At 41.6% G+C, this 20,820-nt stretch overlaps 1 protein-coding gene across 1 annotated transcript in view; it reads right to left on the bottom strand.

The window, feature by feature from the left end:
• CNST (consortin, connexin sorting protein) overlaps positions 1-20,820 on the bottom strand; it is a 77,446-nt gene that overhangs the window by 37,425 nt on the left and 19,201 nt on the right. Inside the window, exon 2 of the mRNA XM_058669437.1 lies at positions 12,954-13,481. Coding sequence (XP_058525420.1) covers positions 12,954-13,329 — 376 coding nt within the window. The 5' untranslated portion in view covers positions 13,330-13,481. The remainder of the gene's footprint in view (positions 1-12,953; positions 13,482-20,820) is intronic.

Raw genomic sequence — 20,820 nt, 5'->3', positions numbered from 1 at the left:
TTTAGAACAAAAACCAAATTAAAACATTCTGCCACATGTAATTTTCCCTTCACTTAAAGCCCTACTCAATATGTACTTTATGCTTTTTATTGCTACATATCAATCTATACAGCTAAACAGGAACAAAAAGTTGTATTAACCTTTTTTTTTGAAAGCGAAATGAGTTACAGTTAAAACTACCCATTAAGCCACTTGGTGATGCTATTTATAAATATACAGAGACAGCAAAAGGCAAATTCATAGGTCCTAATTTAACTCAGCACCTGTCAACCGCATCACAGTTCACATATACCCAGTAAAGTTTTGTTTAAAGAAGTATTTCCTAACAACCATGAACCAGTGATTAGGAGAATTACCTTGACTAAGAGACTGTATTCCATTTACCATACCCTTTCAATTTTGTCGGGGTATACTGTTCAAGAATACAGCAGCACTGTTTGCTACCTTTATCTTAAATGTTGGGAATGCACCTTCACACTCTTGCTCCTTTTAATAACCTGACACTGATTGGCTATCTCCTAATATTCCAAAGTGATAGGACTGTTTCTATGCATGACAGGGAAACAATATGACTGGATACTTAGAAACTTCCTACAGCAGATACTTTAGGTGGTAAGTAATCAACAGATACCAAGGCCCAGTGGTAATAATTGTACCTAAGATGATGGTGATACCGGTGGCATACACTAACCTGAAGGAACATTTGGAGATGAAGGGTGGGCTACTTTTTTTTTTTTTTAATTGGAAAGGCAGATTTACAGAGAGAAGGAGAGACAGAGAGAAAGATCTTCCACCACTGGTTCACTCCCCAAGTGGCCGCAATAGCCAGAGCTGATCCAAAATCAGGAGCCAGGAGCTTCTTCCGGGTCTCCCATGTGGGTACAGGGTCCCAATACTTTGGGCCGTCCTCAACTGCTTTCCCAGACCACACAGAGGGAGCTGGATGGGAGGCAGAGCATGCCTATATGGGATCTTGGTGCATGAAAGGGGAGGACTTTAGCCACTAGGCTACCACGCTGGGCCCTACTACTTAGAATGTAAATACACTGTCTAATATTCACGTTTTACAATAGGGGTGGGAGAATATTTACCCAGCAGGCTGCATAAAGTCAGTGAAATTTGTTCTGGTCTTGCCAAGGAAACCACAGGGGATACTTGAAATTCAATAAATCTATGGAAGCTTAATTTTTAAGTTGAAAATTTAAAATGTCATGTGAAGATGTTATAAATATCCAAATGACACTTACTAAAAAACATCTGCTTAGACTGTCAGTTTTTAGAGAGCAGGTTTATGATTCACAATGGTGACCTCAGTACCTGATCTGCAGGCACCCAAATAATTCTTGGGGAAAAATTTGTTAGTATCCCAGAATGCATTACAAGACCACATGCAGTTTGTCACTTCATTCTCAAAACATTATGAAGTAAGTATTCGAAATTATAGAAGAATCAATTAAAATCCATCAAAGAAATTAAATGAGAGCATGACTTCTAAATCAGCTCTTTCTGAGTTTGAATCCTAAATCAACCCAGCTCAGTCACTGCTGCAGGAAAAGTAGTAACATGAGTCCAGGACCAGCTATGAAAGCAGAAGTGAGGTTTTATTTAAGTAAGAAAAAGAGAGACTCTGAATACAGGGACTAGTGGGAGAAAGCAAGAACAAGCCACTGGAGTTTCAGTCTACGGATATTTGTGTATTCAGTACATTATCTCCAAGGAGAAGTGTGGTAGGGTATATATAAGATTATTATGAAGGCTTAACAGAGCCCCTCCACCTTTTTAAGATTTATTTATTTTTATCAGAAAGGCAGATTTACAGAGAGAAAGAGAGACAAAGATCTTCCATCTGCTAGTTTATTCCGAGTGGCCGCAGTGGCAGAAGCCGAGCCGATCCAAAGCAAGGAGTTGTCGGAATACGTCCAAGAGGATAGTTGGGACCGCAGAGGCCTGTAGGACCCTGTTAAGAGGCTCCAGGAAAGAGGAGGCCGAGGGCCTCTCACCCAGAGTGCACTCTTGCCCCTCAGTGAGTCCTTGGGTGCGCTTTCATGCTTCCCTGATATATGGTGAACATCTGTGCTCTTGTTAGCCAGTTATCCTAGATCAAAGTAGTGCTCCTTATCAATATCTCACACCAATGGTGCTTTGATCCAGGTGCCATATTCGCTCTCCTGGAACTCCCTGCTAACACATATGACATGAGTTGTATAACAAATCTGATAATTGTAAACCATGTTGGAACTGAGCTGAACTGTGTCTGAACTGTTGCCTTGCTGAATGTATATAAACTGGAACCCTGGAAATAAATGTTATCAGTTGCCCAGGAGAGTACTGTCCTCGTATTTCTTTTTGGTCGCTTTCCTCCCCAGGGACCCACAAGGTAAACTTGCAAGGAGCCAGGAGCTTCTTCCAGGTCTCCCATGCAGATGCAGATGCCAAAGGCTTTGGGCTGTCCTCTCCTGCTTTCCCAGGCCACAAGCAGGGAGCTGGATGGGAGGTGGAGCAGCCAGGACACAAACTGGCATCCATATGGGATCCTGGCTCATGCAAGGCAAGGATTTTGGCCACTGAGCCATCACACCAAGCCCACCAGAGCCTTTCTTTCGAAGATTCTTTCGAAGGCTACATCTTGTTGACCACTGGCAGATACCTGTTCCCAGAGGCTTCCATCCCTTTCTGTTTAGTGTGTGTATGCTGGGAAGCAGCAGCGGCATACATGCCAGCAAACAGCTGTGAGATGGCATTAGTCTGGCCTCCTTTGACTGCCTCACCACTTGGGTAGTGAATCAGTGGATAGAAGCTTTCTGTATCCCCCTCTCTGTAACTCTGATGTACAAATACAAACATAAGCCTTAATTTTTTTGTTGTTGTTAGGAGACAAAACTATATTCACCAGCTTTATGAAAATACTTTGTTACAAGTGTTGAAAGTTCATTTCAGGTCCTGCCCAATGGCCTAGTGACTAAATCCTCACCTTGCAAATGCCAGGATCCCCGATGGGCACCAATTCATGTCCTGGCTGCTCCACTTCCCTTCCAGCTCCCTGCTTATGACCTGATAGAGGATGGCCCAAAGCCTTGGGACCCTGTATCCACATAGGACACCTGCAAAAAGCCCCTGGCTCCTGGCTTTGGATTGGCTCAGCTGTGGCTGTTGTGGCCACTTAGAGAGTAAAACAGTGGGTGGAAGATCTTTCTGTCTCTCCTTCTCTCTGTAAATCTGCCTTTACAAACAAACAAATTCCCTTTCATTATTTTAAGGTCAGCTCAAATAAAGAATATGAAAGGTGGGTTATGTGGATTAAGCAGCTGCTTGGGAATCTCACATCCTAAATGGAAAAGCTTGGAATTAGTCCCACCACAATTTCAGACCCAGTTTCCTCAGAATGAGTCTGGAAGGCAGCAGATGGTAGGCCAGGTATTGGGGTCACTGCCACTCACATGGGACTCTGGAAGGAGTTCCTGGCGCCTGGCCCAGCACCAGCTGTCTGCAGGCATTTGGGCAATAAGCCAGTGTATAAAGATGTCTGTCTCTCCTTCTCCCACTTTGCGTTTCAAATAAACACATTAAAAAAAATCACTAATCTCCAAAAACGGAATCTGAGAAAAGTAATGTCATCATTGAGAGGCAATTACCAAAACAAATCAAATTCCACCACTTAACAATATAATCCAGCTCTTTGTGTCTCCAATATTGAATCTGAAGTGCTATAGATTTTTTGGTGATTTTCTGGGCCTGGTGGCGTGGCCTGGAGGCTGAGGTCTTCACCTTGGACACGCCAGGATCCCATGTGGGCACTGGTTCTGATCCCGGCAGCTCCACTTCCCATCCAGCTCCCTAATTGTGGCCTGGGAAAGCAGTTGAGGACAGCCCAATGCTTTGGCATCCTGCACCCATGTGGGAGACCTGGAGGAGGTTCCTGGATCCTGGCTTCGGGTTGGCACAGCACCAGCCGTTGCGGTCACTTGGGGAGTGAATCGAATCATCAGATGGAGGATCTTCTTCCTCTCTGTTTCTCCTCCTCTCTGTATGTCTGACTTTCCAATAAAAATAAATAAATCTTAATTTTTAAAAAAAGAGTTTTTGGTGATTTTTAAAAAAACATGGTATTTACACCATTTTACCCATTTGGAAGCATCCAATTAGGTGACATTAAATATGTTCACAACGTTGTGTCACCACTGCCACTATTCATTTCCAGAACCTTCTCACACTTCCAAACAGCTCTATGTCCACTAAACATTAACTCCCTATTCTTTTTGACCTGCACTTGGAAATCTCCATTCAACTTTGCATCTCTAAGAGTTGCCTCATTTAAGCACACCATATAAATGGTATCGTAATAACTGTCCTTTTGTGTCTGGCTTATTTCACCTAGCATAGTGTTCTCCAGGTTCATCTGTATGGAAGCAAATATCAGATTACCAATCTGTTTAAAAACTGAATACAACCCCACTATATGCATAGGCCACATTGTGTTTATCCTCTCATTCACTGCTGGACATTTGGTTCTTTCTACCGTTAGGCTATTGTGAATAGTACCATGATGAACCTTGGGGTACAACAATCTGAGTCCTTGCTTTCAATGCTTCTAATGTACATTCCCAGAAGTACAATGGCTGGATTAAAAACTTATCCTATTTTTAACTTTTTTGAAGAATTCTCAGTTTTACTGCAGCTTGATGATGTTAATCATCTAAAGACTTCAATATTTCTGTGTTTCTTTGCATTTCTAAAGCAGACTTATTACTTCCCAAAGCTGACGTGGTTCTAAATCAACAGCATCCCTACCTCAAAGATGGTGTCATATAAAAGCATGAAATAGTATTCTTTCAGAATCATTTGTTTTGATCCCATGCCTATGTTCTAGTTATTGGAAGGCCTAAGATGAAAAGACTTTGAGTGACATAGGCAAAATGGCATAGTAGCAGTTCAATGTTCCTATGTCTGCACAAAAGCATTCTTTTTTTAAAAAATGCAAATCCAATCAGAACTGTCAGATATACTTAGCATCCTGGAAAACAAAAGTGTCCCAGAGAGCGGACTGCTGAACCAGGAACCAGGCATTCTAGGAATGGCAGGAAAGTTCCGGGGCAGGTTTACTTGTCCTTACCTCACTCCCTCCTTCCGCTCAATAGCAACCTCAAAGAAAGCCTCTCATTCTCTAAGTGTGAAACTCTGTGTCCAAAGACAGAAGAGCAGGCCTTATGTGTAGATTATTCTGCTTGTTCTAATCTGTCTTGGGCCACCAGAAAGACTGGTTTCTGTATAATTTAATTTAGAGCCATTTAGAGCAGGAAAGCAGCAAGCAAGGTACAAGATGCTACAAGATATTGCCAGATGATGTCAGTTGACCTACAGTCAACTGAGACAAAAAACAAAAACACCAAAAACTACGGTCCGGGCATAAAACAGACCTGTTAGCACCATGGAACAAAAGCCAGGAAATAGCTTCCTCAGGAAATCCAGGTACTCAGAAATGCTTACGCATACTGTGGAATTAAGAAAACTACAAATGTCTGGGACAGGACACACGTTGAGGAAAGACTTGAGAGGGTGACCAATGTTGTGGTGCAGCAGATTATGTCACGATTCTAACCCAGCTCCCTGTCAACGCCCCTAGGAAAGCAACAATGCTTGGCCCCTGCCACCATGAGGATGAAGTTCTCGGCTCCTGGCTTTAGCCTAGTGCAGTCATGGCTGTTCTGGCCAGTAAATGGAAGTTACAACACTGTTGCTATGCCTTAACAACAACAAAAAAAACAAAAACCTGAGAAGATCCTAAATTTTTACTGCTCACAATTTCTATAAGCACAGAGCAAGCAGGAAGTGAAGGATGAGACTGAATTTAAGTGTTAAATGTTAAAGGAATAGTATAAGGACAAAGCCAATCTGTAACAGCAGAAAAGAAACAAAAGTTAAGACTTCAGCAGTCAAGAGCAGACAATCCCAGCCAACCTTGAGCAGGAAGCCTCATTTTCAGTCACCACATTGTGACAGCCAAATGTTTAGTTTTCACCACCACCTCCAACAAAACCACAAAGCATACAAGGATACAAAGCTCATTCTAAGGAAAGAAATGAATTGACAAAAAACATCTGCAAGGAATGGATTTATTAGACAAAATATTTTAACAACAGTTTTAAATTTGCTAGAAAGGCTAAAGGAAACCAGGGACAAAGAACTAAAAGACATCAGGAAAATTATACAAGGAGAGTTATCAGTAAAAAGAAAGAAATTATAAAAAGGAACAGGAGACTTAGTGTTTCATAGGTATAGAAATTCCTTTTGAGATCTTAAAAGTTATGAGAATAATGCTGATAATTACATAACATTATCAACACAATTAACAGTACTGAATTGAACACTGAAATGATAAAAAGGGAAATTTCTATTTTGCTTTTTATAAGAAAAGCTGCCTTTAGTTCTGTAATTATATGTGTTGATTGCTAAGAGCCACTGCATAAATGAATTTCTCAAACGGTCATATTCATTAATGCTAAGGCATCTATTGGCTACAATTATGCAAGACAGATAAAAAAATAACAGTGAAAAAAAAATCCATGTACTACGAAAGAGTTACACAGAGACAGAGAGATCGTCCATCTGCTGATTGACTTCCCAGATGGACACCAACGGCCAGGGCTGGCCCAGGCCAAAGCCAGGAGTTTCATTCAGATCTCCCACATGGGCAGCAGGGGCTCAAGTACTTAAAGCCATGTTCTGTTGCTCTTCCTAAGCCTTTTCTTTAGCGGGGAGCTAGACTGGAAGTGGGGCAGTCAGGACTCTCACCCACATCCATATGGGATGCTTGCATCACTGGTAGTGGCTTTACCCACTGTGCCACAACACTAGATCCAAGAAATGAGTTTTGACTCACGGTTTATGTAATTCCTGTGCTAGACTCTGTGCCTTCCTCCCTTTTCTTCCTGCATTTCCTCACCCTAAAGTTCTGGCAAATACCATGAAAACATAAAAGACCACGTCCACCGCTTGAGTATCTTCAGTCACTGGTGAAACACACTGGAAGTGGCCAAAACAAATACTCTTTTTTTCCTCAATACCAGACACTAGTATTATGAAATGAACTTGAAAATGGGCCAATTTCCATTTCACCTGACCTGGGGTCAAAGGGAGGTAACATGTAATCACGGTATAATTACCCCTTGCTCCACATGGCACATTTTCCTCCTATGCCCTCAAGCTGCAGCCTCTGCCATCAGAGGGAGCAGGGCATGGTTGAGGTTAAGATCTTGTTTAGACTGGAGTCAGGCAACACTATTAACCCAAGCAAGCGACCTGATGCTCAACCTACCTCCTCGTAAGCTAATGACCAAGAGTTAGATGATGTAACGTACAAAGTGCACCCAAAGCAGCAGCACTGGTCTCTGGAGTGAGCACTGGGTACGTGGTTTCAATGTTGATACAAGAACAGAGACACACACACACAAAAAAAGCTACTGGATTTAATTTAGGGTGGCATCTTAAAAACTGCCATTAATACTTCAGGAATGTTTTCAGAGACAGAACTCAGGTAATGTTGAAACACCTCAACTTCCATTACTATATTAGCCATGTTTTAAAAGCTTTAGTAGGAATGTACTGTCATAGAAGGCACTGAAGGAAAACAACATAGAAATCTTCAAGAGAATATCCTCAAAGGACTTCCTTCTTGAGAGACGGCAACAGCGCTATTTATAGCATGCTTTGTTTTTTTAAGCCCTTAAAGAAGCAAAGCTCTAACTGCACGTAAGAAATTCTAATAGATCTCACCACACTAAACCACTGTCTAGATGTGTTAAGCCTCCAGCAAGAATATCTTGAACCAAAAAATCATAATTTATTTTTTTCTTTTGAATAAAAAGATCATTAAAGTCTGACAGACACACAAGTCTGAGTATCCTAAACTGAATATTTAAATTTTACAGATATACAGCGGATCTAAAAGAGGATGTCAAAAATGACTGCATAAAATGCACAGGGAATTTAACAAACACATGTCAATGACTGCTCCCAGAGACCGTTTACGGCCAGTCTCTCTATCACTCAGCTCTTAAATGGGAAAAACACTGAATTCCATGCCTTTTCAGTCACAGAATTTACACCACTATCTCCTCAAACCTCATCATCTTCTGGCTGTTCACATTACATATTCAAGGCACAACTAGCACAGATAAATATTGCTGGGATTTAGACTTTAGAACATGCCAATTAACACTAACACTAATATTCCCCAAATTTCCTCTTTGAAATTTGATTAGACATTTTACACTCTAACATTTTATTAAGAGTTAAAAACATGCAACAGATTTGGCCAAGCAGGCATTAAGTTAGATCAATTCATACATTTCTTCTCTAGAGACAACTCAGACATAAGAGTATCACATGCAATTAATGCACTGTTTCTCCGTAAGAAGTAAACTAATCTTGCCAATATCAAAATGGTAAAATTATAGTCTGCTGTCCAATTCATTCTATATACACTAAATTTATTATTTTCAAATAAATTTTTTTAAAGATTTAGCTATTTTTAATGGAAAGTCAGATACACAGAGAGGAAGTTCACTCCCCAAGTAGCTGCAATGGCCAGAGCTAAGTCAATCTGAAACCAGGAGCTTCTTCTGGGTCTCCCACGTGGGTGCAGTGTCCCAATGCATTGGGCCGTCCTTGACTGCTTTCCCAGGCCACAAGCAGGGAGCTGGATGGGAAGTGGAGCAGCCGGGACTAGAACCGGCGCCCATATGGGATCCTGGCACGTGCAAGGCGAGGACTTTAGCCGCTAGGCCACCATGTCAGCCCCCAGAGCCTTTCTTTACCTGCTGCTTTCCAAGGTACACATAAATAGGCAGCTAGAATGGAGAGCAACAGCTGGGACACCTGGAACCTAGACACTGAGATACGGATGCACACGCCCCAAGAAGCTGCTTAACAAGCTGCAGAATGATCACCCCATTTTTTGTGAACTTTAAAAAGAATCCCCAGATACTTCTTTTGTTTTGCTAACAAATAAAAAGGCATATATTTAAACTCAGTACTTATTTGTGTGTAAGAAGGGAAAAAAATCTAACACTCGAAAAAAATGGTTACATTTTCACCAATATTCTGTAACTTTCTAAAAGTTACTAATGTTAGAGATGCTTTTTGATTTAATGGGACCACACGAGAATGGAAGACTGAGGAAAACAGGAACTCTTAACTGACTACAAGTTAAAGCACAGAGAAACACATTTAATGTTAAAATCACATTACATCAAATTCCTGTATACTTGTTAATTTTTTTTAAGGAATACTTTATTTATTTGAAAGTAAGGGTTACAGAGAGAAGAAAACAGAGAGAGAGGGAGATCTTCCATTTTCTGGGTCACTTCCCACATGGCTGTGATGGTCAAGTCAAAGCCAAGAGCCAAAAGCTTAATCCAGGTCTCCCACATGGGTGGCAGCGACATAAACACTTTGGCTGTCTTCCACTTTCCCCGGGTCATTAGCAGGGAAGTGGATCAGAAAGAGGAGCATCTGAGCCATGAAGCAGACATGTGGGATGCCAAGACTGCAGGCAGTAGCTTAATCTAGTACAATACATTGAGGGCCCTATACAGTTATCTTCTAATTTTGTGAAGACAAAGGACTGTACTACCTTGTTTCTTTGTAACATCAAACCAAAATCACAATCTCCTGCTTTTGTCCCTTTTAACAACTTCACAGATATGATTCATATAACACGCGATTTATCCATTTAAATTACACATTTTAATGAATAGCTTTAGCATATTTAGTGTTATGCATCTGTCACCTAATCAATTTTTCAAAAGCCTAATTATTTTTTATTTATGTGAAGAGCAGAGAGAGAAGCAGAGAGCCTCTATCTGCTGCATAATTTCCCCAAAATCCACAACAGCCTTGGCTTGGCCAGGTCAAAGCTGGAACTTGGCTCAGGATGCCCATCGGATGGCAGGGACCTAAATCCTGGAGCAATCACCTGCTGGCTCCAGAGTGGGCTTTGGCAGGAAGTTGGAACCTGCTGAACCCAGGCACCCACATACAAGACACAAGCATTCCAAGCAGCATCGTAACTGCATGCTCCAAATGTTTGCTTCATTTCCAAGTTTCCATGAACTGTTTAAAGGGCCTTTCTTTGGCTTCTTTCACTTAGCACAATGTTTTTAAGGTTCATCTAATGTGACATGTATTAGTACCCACCATTCACTTTTATTATCAAATAATACTCTATCATATGAAATATTATCTATCTGCTTTTGGGTGGCCATAATTTTCCAGTGCTCACTTGAATGCATTTGTTAAATTAGAAAGACATACGTATATAACATATTTGTTAAAAACTAAGTGAAAAAGATTATCTTAATCAAGTGTACATTTAACAGAATCATTGCCACCTAGAAACTGTAGTTTAAACAATAAAGGTAAGACGGGCTTTGTAGAGATCACAATCCAGAGCACAAGAAGACTGTTTAAAAAATTCATTATTTGAAAGCCAAAAAACAATGTGGAAAAAAATAGTCTTACCCACTTTCCTGTAGCCCTTGAACCTTTTTGCCCTGATTAACTATGTAAAGACTGTCAAAAATAAAGAAAAACAAACAAAAAAAAAGAAAGAAAGGCAGAGTTGGAGAGACAGAGAGATCTTCCACCTGCTGGTTTACTCTCCATACAGCTGTTACAGATGGAAATCAGAATGCAGGAGCTTCTGCGGGGGCTGAGCACTTGGCCATCTTCTGTTATATTCCCTGTCACATAACAGAGAACTGGACTGAAGGTGAGGAAGCTAGTACTTGAGTCAGCCCCCATATGGAATAGGGCATCACAGGCAATAGCTTATACCACTGTACCACACAAGCCCCAATCATAAACTTTTGGATGATCCCTCATACGCTTACAGATTTCAAAAATTTTTGTACCTAAATGAATTTATCTTTTAATGCCATTTTCTGTGGACTTTTTGGATATCCTAATCTTCCATCTGTTTACCTTAAATCTTTAAGGAAAATACTATCATATCATTTGCTAAAGGATGTTTTTATTTTATTTTCAGTGTTCCAAGAAAAAACAAAGGGATATGAAAAGCGATATTATAACAACGTTACATTATAAAGTTATCATATTCCTGAGCTTGCACTGGCTGATGCACACAAGAGTCAAGTCTGAGATCACACCGGAGGAAGTTTCTAGATTGCTAGACTCAGACCCTGGCCACACCAGAAAACTGCAGTATGTACTCTGACTGACCTAGGAGTGCCTGTAACAGGAGTGGGCCTCCTCAGTTGCTGATGCCTGCACAGTGGACAGCACGCTCAAATGTGCCAGGGAGGCAACACGGCCAGATCATCTAAGCCAGCAGAAGACACTGACTGTCTCATCGGAGGATGGAAAGCAGAGCAGGTTGAACAATTCTCCTGGCCAAGCTAGCAGTATGTTCCTAGGTCTGTGGATGCACTAAGGTGGACTTTCCCAACCAATAATGCTTGGAAAAATTTTCTTTTTTAAAGAAATTTTCTTTCTTTCTTAACAAATTTTCTCAGAACTATCCAAACCACTCAAGTAACATCACCCTCGAAACACTCCTCCCAATATGCGGTGCCATCCCCCATCCCTGGGTGTTTATATAGTTTGACAGCAAGGAGTGGCCCTCTTCTATTCTTCCTCCATGGGCACAAGAGAAAAAAAGAAAAATGAAAACATTTGTCCCACTCACCTTTCTGCATACTTGATCCTCCCCACCCTAACTGGGGGCCACATGGGTGTGTATCCCTCTCAATTATGTAAACAATATTAAAAAGAAATAAAAAAATCATACTATCTTACTGAATAAAATAAGGATTACTTTTTGGAAAGCAGAAAATTTGTTATCTTACTCCAAACAGAAGAAACACAACAGGATATGGGATAGACTGACTATATTTCTAACCAAACATGTAAAAGAGAACAATATTGAGAGGAGACGGGCCCCGCATGGTGGCTTAGGGGCTAAAGTCCTCGCCTTGAACACGCCAGGATCCCATATGGACACCGGTTCTAATCATGGCAGCCCCACTTCCCATCCAGCTCTCTGCTTGTGGCCTGGGAAAGCAGGCAAGGATGGCCCAAAGCCTTGGGATCCTGCACCCACGTGGGGGACCTGGAGGGAGTTCTGGCTCCTGGCTTTGGATTGGCCCAGCTTTGGCCATTGCTGTCACTTGGGGAGTGAATCAGCGGATGGAAGAGCTTCCTCTCTCTCTCCTCTCTGTATATATGACTTTGTAATAAACATAAATAAATCTTTAAAAAAATATATTGAGAGGAGACATTAATCTGACAAGGAAAGATTGCTGGAATGGATAAACTGGTGCTGTGCTATGGAATTCCCGCCTAGGACATACCAGAACCCTTTAATCCCACATGTTTTTGATAAAATAATAATAATAATAATCAGATGCTGTCTTTTTCCCAAGGCGGCACTGGAATTTGGGCAAAATCCACAGCTGAAAATTCTGAAAACAAAACTATACCAAATAAATACTATGAATGATTTTGAAAGAAAACAGATACAGAGGATTAAAATCAAAGCCTTATTCAATACTGACATAGAATTATAATAGTATATATATATACATATATACATAAGTACATAAATTCACAGGTTAGAATTCAAAGCAACAGTGATGGCAAAAGGAAAATTTAAGACAATTTTGCCAGAAAATGGCCTATTTTATAAAGGAAGGAGTATCTAGTATGAAAATTATAGCCATAAGGAACAGCCATAAGGAAGTAGTTAAGTAAATTATGGTACACCCATACACGTGAGATGTAGCACATGCAGGAATACCACACACAGTTGGAACTGCATGTACTGTTGCAAAACTAGCATCAGGATATATTAGGTGAAGGAAAGACAGAGCTAAGACAATATACACAGCATGCGCATAATCAACTAACGAACAGTATAAACAATAATGTTAAAATACCTGACAGCGTCTTCTTGCTAGTACCTTTTTTACTTCTTGAAATCCTTTTTCCAGGTGTTCTTTGGTCCTTTCCAAGGGTGTGTCCATCTCTGGAGCTTTCACAAGCAGTATTTTCCAAGTTCTCACTGGCAACTGCCTCACAGCTGGAAGCATAGTTTTCATTATTGTTGAGACTGTCCTGCCCAATCACTTTAGGTTTTCCCATTGTGCTGTCGTGGCTGGTCAGGGGCTCAGGCCCACTTCCATCAAGCTGGTTTTCATTTTCATCTGACACGGGAGGCAAGTGGGTTACTTTCCTTTCCACGCTGTCACCAGGCTGACACCCATCTTGTGGTTCTCTCTGCAGATTATATGTAGGGGTATCACTGTCATCCATTAGAGCATCCTTTGTTGAACCGTTTGAGGTCTTCTTAAAGCCCTTCCATATCTGCAGTGACTGAAGGAGAAGAGGCTACTTCATTTTCTATCCTCTGTGGAGTCTCAACGATCTTTGGCTTTCTTCTGAATCCCTTGGTTGTTTCACTGAAACTGGGGCAGAGAGGGGAAAGAGTGAAGTTCATCGGTACACCCCTTTCTCCACTTGTAACCCCACCCAACCCAACCCTGTTCTCACTAGAACACACTGGCTGCTAGCCATGGCTGCTTGTTAGACTTACAAGGAAGGTCATCCACTAAATCAGAGCTTCTGAGGACAGAATCCAGGCACTGGTAGAATTTTTTAAGTTCTGCAGGTGAATCTAATGTGCATCACATTGAGACTGTTGTCTTAATGCAAGAAAAACTGGTTAATTAGGTTATGTGCTAAAATCAATTATTAAAGTTATGCCTCACTAAATAAGTGAAAGCTACTAATGTAAATCCTCTGGATAAATAGCTGCAACATATACACATAAAAGCAATGAAAGGCAAAGTATTCTAAGAAGCAAAATTTAAAAAGGTCTGAGGGGCAAAATCCAGGTACACAATTTGCAAGTCACATCTTTTATTTCCTAAAAACAAATCCTGGAAAGTTCCTTAGAATTGTTAGCATAATTCTTTTTAAAATTCACTTAAGCAGAGGCGAGCTGAGAGCTGTGGGAGAGGACGTCTAGCTCGGATCCCGAACCCAGTCCGCCATGTGCCCATGGCTCATGGCGGGCTGGGCCCGGCCGGGGAGCTCTGGGGTATTGGACGTCTGAATCGCTGCTGAGATAGCTCTAGAGTGACCCCACTGTTTCTGGGATCTGAGTCAATCCTAAAGATTCCCAATGCCAGTAACTTTTCCTTTGAAGAACTTCCAATCCCTTAATAATGCTGAGCTTTGAACACCTATCAAGTAAAAGATAAGCTCCGGCTTGTCTAGCAGGCTGGCACCTAATGGTCCTTGGAGCAACCACGTGCAGGTACGTGATTTACGGCTAGGAACGGTCCCAATCTGGGATGCCACAGCTGGGATGAGGTTCCCACCAAGGGGTGTATGTGCTGGAATGGGGGCTGCGTTCTATCTAGGAAACAGTTGTAGTCACCCGAGGCACTAGTGTGGGCTGGGATTGGATGCACCAGGCCGGTTCAGATCCCAGCACCATCTGGTGTTATGGAGAACCAGGGTAGATGTGGGACGGACTAGGCTGGGTCTCAATCCCCTTCTGAGCATGTGTGAGCTGTATGTGGGTATGGACGAGCCATGGCTGGGCTGAAACATCCAACAACAAGAGTCAGAATGGGGTGAAAGCCAGCCAGGAAAAGCCACTGTTCCTGCTAGCACAGGAGGTGAACTGAGTAGGGTTGGCTCAAGAACCCCCTGGCAAGCGCAAAATCTGGCATTGGGAGGGGTTCTGATGGAGGAGCCTGGGCCACTCCTCTGGCAGGACACAGTCCCTGCAGGTAAGCGCAAGAAGCATGATTGGAAACAGCCCAGAATAGGCCATGGAAAGTTTCCCACTGGCATGCATTCGGCATGGGTCAGGAGCAGACCAGGCTGAATCAGTTCATGTCATCCTCTGGCAAATCCGATCACCAGAACAGAGTGTGGAATGGGCTGGGTTTGGTTGCGACAAAACCAGTACACATTATGGAATGCCAGGGCGTGGTTGCCTGTACTGGATATGAATGCAGCACCCATCCAGCACACGTGAGATCCAGGAAGGGAGGGGCAGAGCTGGCGGGGGGGTTAAGGGGCTGGTCCCCTCGCTGGACAGCCACTCCCACTGGAGAGCGTGGGCTGGGATAGAGACAGACACGATTAAGCAAGGCTACAACACCTGTGCGCTGCATGTGGACTAGATCAGGGCCACAGCATCAGCTGGCAGAAGCTGGCACTGGGGACTAACTCTGTCGAGTCAAATCACAGGACCACCTAAAGAGTGCATAAACCGGGACAGAGAGACCTGGGAGGGAAAAAGTGGGTTCCCCCTTCTTGGGTCACTATTCCCGTGGGAGGGCATGAAAACTAGGACGGGGGCTGGGATGGCTAGATAGAGAGGTACTCAACAATATCTGTGAGGGCTGGATGGTTGAGTTGGTTAGATAAAACTAAGCTTTAATACCCATTGACAAGTACCAGAGCCAAATGGGATGGGGGACAGATTGGTCTTCTGCTACACATACTGGCAAACCAGGGTAGGGGGCGGTCTGGTGGGGGTTATTGTGGGTCGCCCCAACTAGGCTGCAGCTCCCACTGGTTGATGTAAGGGCCGAACCAGACTGGACTGCAACACCCATTGGTTCCAGTGCAACTTGGGACTGAAAACAGAACCAACCCAGCAATTGCAACCACCAGCTGATCAGGGTGATGGACTGTGCCGGGCCCTGTGCTTGCTAGAACATACAAGAAACTAATCTGGGAATACCTCAAAGTATCTTTGGAGATCTCCCCACTTGAACTGCTGGACTCAGAATTCTAACCAAGAAAAGACAGAAGACAGAATAGGACAATCATTCATCTCAGCTACATGTTGGCAGCGAAATATGGGACAAATGGAGACTTTATGATGGACCATATCAATCAGTGGACCACCTCATCGAGCGAAACTGGCAGTGACTCATAACTAGAGAACTATTAACACCACTTGAGTACATATCTCAGAGCATGCCCCACATCCGGGACTTGGGGTGGGCGGGAAACTGGGTGGGGCTTCTCCCTCAGTGTCCCACTCTACCTCAGATACATGATGGAAACAATATGGACATAATAGCATTGCCCACCTCCCTATCCCCCTGAACCTTTTTTTTTCTTGTTTCTCCTTCAACTATAGTTAACTATGTAAAGATTGTCAACAACAATACAATAAAATGGATTTAAAAAAAATAAAAATAAAAAAAATAAAATTCACTTAAGCAAAAAACAGGGGGGACTACAACTACTTCTAAGGAATTGAGGTGGAGAATTGGAAAACTCTGCCCCAAAGACAGTAGTATTTAAAGATGTACAAAACATACCACAAGCTCTCCATTTTTTAACTCTTCTTATGACCCACAAAAATATTATTTACATATATTTTTATTTTTAAAACTTAAACATATACATACTTAAAAATAATTTGAGTCATAGACATTTTTATGGTGGCAAGTATTCCAGTTCTACTGAAATACAAAGAAAACAAAGTAAAAAAAAATAATAAACACAAAACAAAACAAAACAAACCACCTCATTCTCTGTTTCTCCCTCTCTGTAACTCTGCCTTTCAAATATATAATTAAATCTTTGAGAAAAAGAAGAAAAATGGGACCAGCACTGTGAAACAGCTGGGTATCCAGCAACATTGGCATCCCAAACAACGCTATTTATGTCAGGGCTGCTCCACCTGACACCAGGAGCCCAGTTAGCCTACTCCAATCAGCCTTCTGCTAATGCTCCTGCAACAGGAACAGAGCAAGGTCCAAGTGCTGCTGCCCTTCCCATCCAAGTGGGAGACAGGACAGAGTTCCACACGCCTGGCTTCATCTTGGTCCAGCCCCAGCCAACATCACCATTTGAGGAGTAAACCAACAGATTAAAGATCTCTTTTGTTCTCTCCCTCTCTCTACTTCTGCCACTCAAATAAATAAATACTTTAAAAAAAGTGATAAGATTTAAAATTCTTCAAATCAATAAGTAGAAACACGTTTTAGAAACATGGGGATATAGCAAAGAACTTTAAAATCACAAAGATAAAGTAAAATACTGACCCTACACTAACTGTATTAGTTTTCAGTACACATTTCAACTATAATATTTTAACTCAAAGTGTATTGCTTGGGAAACATAAAAATAGCTAAATCTGGCTAGTATAATTTGCCTTAAACATATACTACAAAGCTTTACTGATCACATGATCCTGGTAACATTCTTAGAGGTTTTCTAATCAAGCATTCCAACACATACTTAAATCTGGGGCATGAACCAGCGATGTAAATCTAATTCTGTCTTGCAAACAAATAAATACATCTTTTTTAAATAGGAAAAAAAAAGTCAGATGCAGGGGTTTCAATTTGCATCCCTGCATTTACTCTGAAAATTAAAAGACCTGCAGTGCAATATTTTACTTCTGTCTGCATTGCTACATATTTCAATTAAAATACCTTAATACAAGCAACAGGATAAAGTGTCTAATGGGTTTTCTAAACAGCAGTTTCACTTCTTTTATAACTTTATACATAAAATGTTATTTTTGTCTCTATTTTCCTCCTTCCTCTCACCTGATACTATATCAACAGCACTTTAATTTCCATTAGGTTTGTATGTCACTGCATGAAAGCACTTGGCAAGATAACCGTGGTGGCCTAGCAGTTAAAGTCCTCACCTTCAATGCACCAGCATCCCATATGGGCCCTGGTTCTAATCCCAGCAGCCCTGCTTTCCATCCAGCTCCCTGCTTGTGGCCTAGGAAAACAGTTGGGGACAACCCAAACCCTTGGGACCCTGCACCCGCGTGGGAGACCCAGAAGGGGCTCCTGGCTCATGGCTTTGGATCAGCTCAGCTCTGACCACTGCAGTCACTTGGGGAGTGGATCTTCTGTCCAAGTGGACAGAAGATCTTCTTCTCTCTGTCCTCCTCTCTGGATATCTGACTTTCCAATAAAAATAAATAAATCTTTCACAAAAAAAGAGAGAGAGAACCATAGGGAGAGAGAAATATGTTTTGAGACATATTCTTCTGTTTTGAGAGCTATGGGATTATTAATTAAGACTGCATTCCACATAATTTGCTTATTGGAACAGTTTGCCTATTCTCTAAGAGTGCTCATGTGAACACTATTCTCATAAAAGAAACAGTGACACATTACAATCACTGACACAGGATAAACGTTAGCATACTTTGCCTCTTAAAGGAATGACAGTGAGTGCTAACCAAGCTTGCAGAAAAATGGCATTTAAAATATGTACACAGTATAAATGTAACTTGACATACTAACTCTCTCTAGCTGAAAAATTTCAAGTGACTATATTGAAAGATGGCTTATCCAAGACATGAAAATCCACAAAACTTCCTGGAAAGCTTTAAATAAACATAAATAACTTAAAATAACAGGCTAATAAGATTTACATTTTGAGAAAAGTAAAAGAAAAATTTTGATTTCACTGAAGGATTTACTTTTATATTCCTTCTGTCTTAAAGAATGACTGATGAAATAAAACAACTGGTATTATTTTTTTCAAAGATTTATTTATTTTTATTGGAAAGTCAGATATACAGAGAGGAGGAGAAACAAAGATGAACATCTTCCATCTGATGATTCACTTCCCAAGTGACTGCAACAGTCTGAGCTACACTGATCCAAAGCCAGAAGCTTCTTCCAGGTTTTCCACGTGGGTGTAGGATCCCAAAGCTTGGCCATCCTTGATTGCTTTCCCAGGTACAAACAGGAAGCTGGATGGGAAGTAGGGCTGCCAGGATTAGAATCAGTGCTCATTTGGGATCCCAGTGCATTCAAGGTGAGGACTTTAGCTGCTAGGCCACTGTGCTGGGCCCAACACCAGGTATCATTTTTTAAAGACTTAACATGAAGCTGGAATGATAGCTCAATTAGCTAATCCTCTATCTACAAGGACCAAGTATCCCACATGGGAACTGATTCATGTCCCAGTTGCTCCACTTTCCATCCAGCTCCCTGCTTGTGGTCTGGGACAAAAGCCTTGGGACTCTGCACCTGTGTGGGATACCTAGAAGAAGCTCCTGACTCCTGGCTTCAGATTGGCTTAACTTTTGACAGTTCCATTTGGGGAATGAGCAAGCAAATGGAAGGTTTTTCTCTGTCTCTCCAACATTATGGCATGTAGTTTTCTATACAAGACATGGGTTGGAGCTTCACTTTCAATTCAGTTCCATGCTCATGCATTTGGGAAAGCAGCAGAGGATGGCTCAGGTATCTGGACTCCTGCAATCCATGCAGCAGGTGGAGAAGAATTTCTGCTTCCTGGCTTTGGACTGGCCCAGCTCCATCCACTGTGGCCAATTAGGGAGTGAACCAGCACACAAAAGCTCTCTGTAGTCGAACTCTACCTTTCAAATAAATAAATAAATCTTAGAAAAGATAACATAGGGGACCAGCACAATAACCTAGTGGTTAAAGTCCTCGCCTTGCACGTGCCGGGATCCCATATGGTCGCCGGTTCTAATCCCAGCGGCCCCGCTTCCCATCCAGCTCCCTGCTGGGAAAACTCCCTGGCCCGGGAAAGCAATCGAGGACAGCCCAAAGCCTTGGGACCCTGCACCCACGTGGGAGACCCAGAAGAGATCCTGGCTCCTGGCTGAAGATTGGCACAGCACCGGCTATTGTGGTCACTTGGGGAGTGAACCAGCAGATGGAAGATCTTCCTCTCTGTCTCTCTTCCTCTCCGTGTACCCACCTTTTCAATAAAAATGAAAAAATCTTAAAAAAAAAAAAATAACATAGGAGAAGAAATCAGAAGAAGAGAGGAGAGAAAAGAAGAAAAAAAGGAAAACATTTAGATATAATCATATTTTAATGAAAAGCTTTAACAGGCTAAGGGTGCTATTTTCCTGTAATTTGCACAAATCAAACCCAGGAAATAATACCAAGTTTTTTCTCTTTTTCTTGAAAGAAGCCAGACATTCCTAGAAATAAACTTCAACCCTAAATTCAAATTTGGTGATTTACACTCAAATGAAATAAAAGTGTTGAAGACTACGGTAACCAGACCAATCAGGTATTTCATTAATGTCAAGTTCAATTGAGAATGTGTGTGTGTGTGTGTATATATATATATATACACATATATACACATATATGTGTATATATGTATATCTGACTTTCTAATGAAAATAAAATAAATCTTAAAAAATAATAAAATAAAAAGGTATTTAATGAAATAATAAGAGAAAATTTTCCTAATCTGGAGAAGAACTGGGAAACAATATCAAGAAGGGGCACTGAACTCCCAACAGGGCTGACCAAAAGCAATCTTCACCACGACACATGATAAATAAGCACTCTTCAATCGAACATAAGTAAAAGATCCTTAAATGTGTATATGAAAACGATCAACTGGCATATAAAGGAATGCCAATTAAGCTCACAGGAGACATCTCACAGGAAACTCTACTAGCCAGAAGAGAATGAGTAATATATTCCACAAACTAACAGAAAAAAATCGTCGGCCCAGGATAATATATCCAGCAAAACTTTCCTTTGTCTTTGAAAATGAAATAAAATTCTTCCACAGTAAAGAAGTTAAAAGAATTTACCTCTTCCAAACTTGCCCTACAAAAGATACTTCAAGATGTTCCCTTGATAGGGTCCGGCGGCATGGCCTAGCAGCTAAAGTCCTTACCTTGAACACACCGGGATCCCATATGGGCACCGGTTCTAATCCCAGCAGCTCCACTTCCCATCCAGCTCCCTGCTTGTGGCCTGGGAAAGCAGTCGAGGATGGCCCAATGCATTG

Source organism: Ochotona princeps, chromosome 10 (genome assembly GCF_030435755.1).
Source record: "Ochotona princeps isolate mOchPri1 chromosome 10, mOchPri1.hap1, whole genome shotgun sequence".
NCBI lineage: Eukaryota > Metazoa > Chordata > Mammalia > Lagomorpha > Ochotonidae > Ochotona > Ochotona princeps.
Note: the sequence above shows the minus strand (reverse complement) of the source record. Positions and strands in the feature narration are given on the sequence as shown.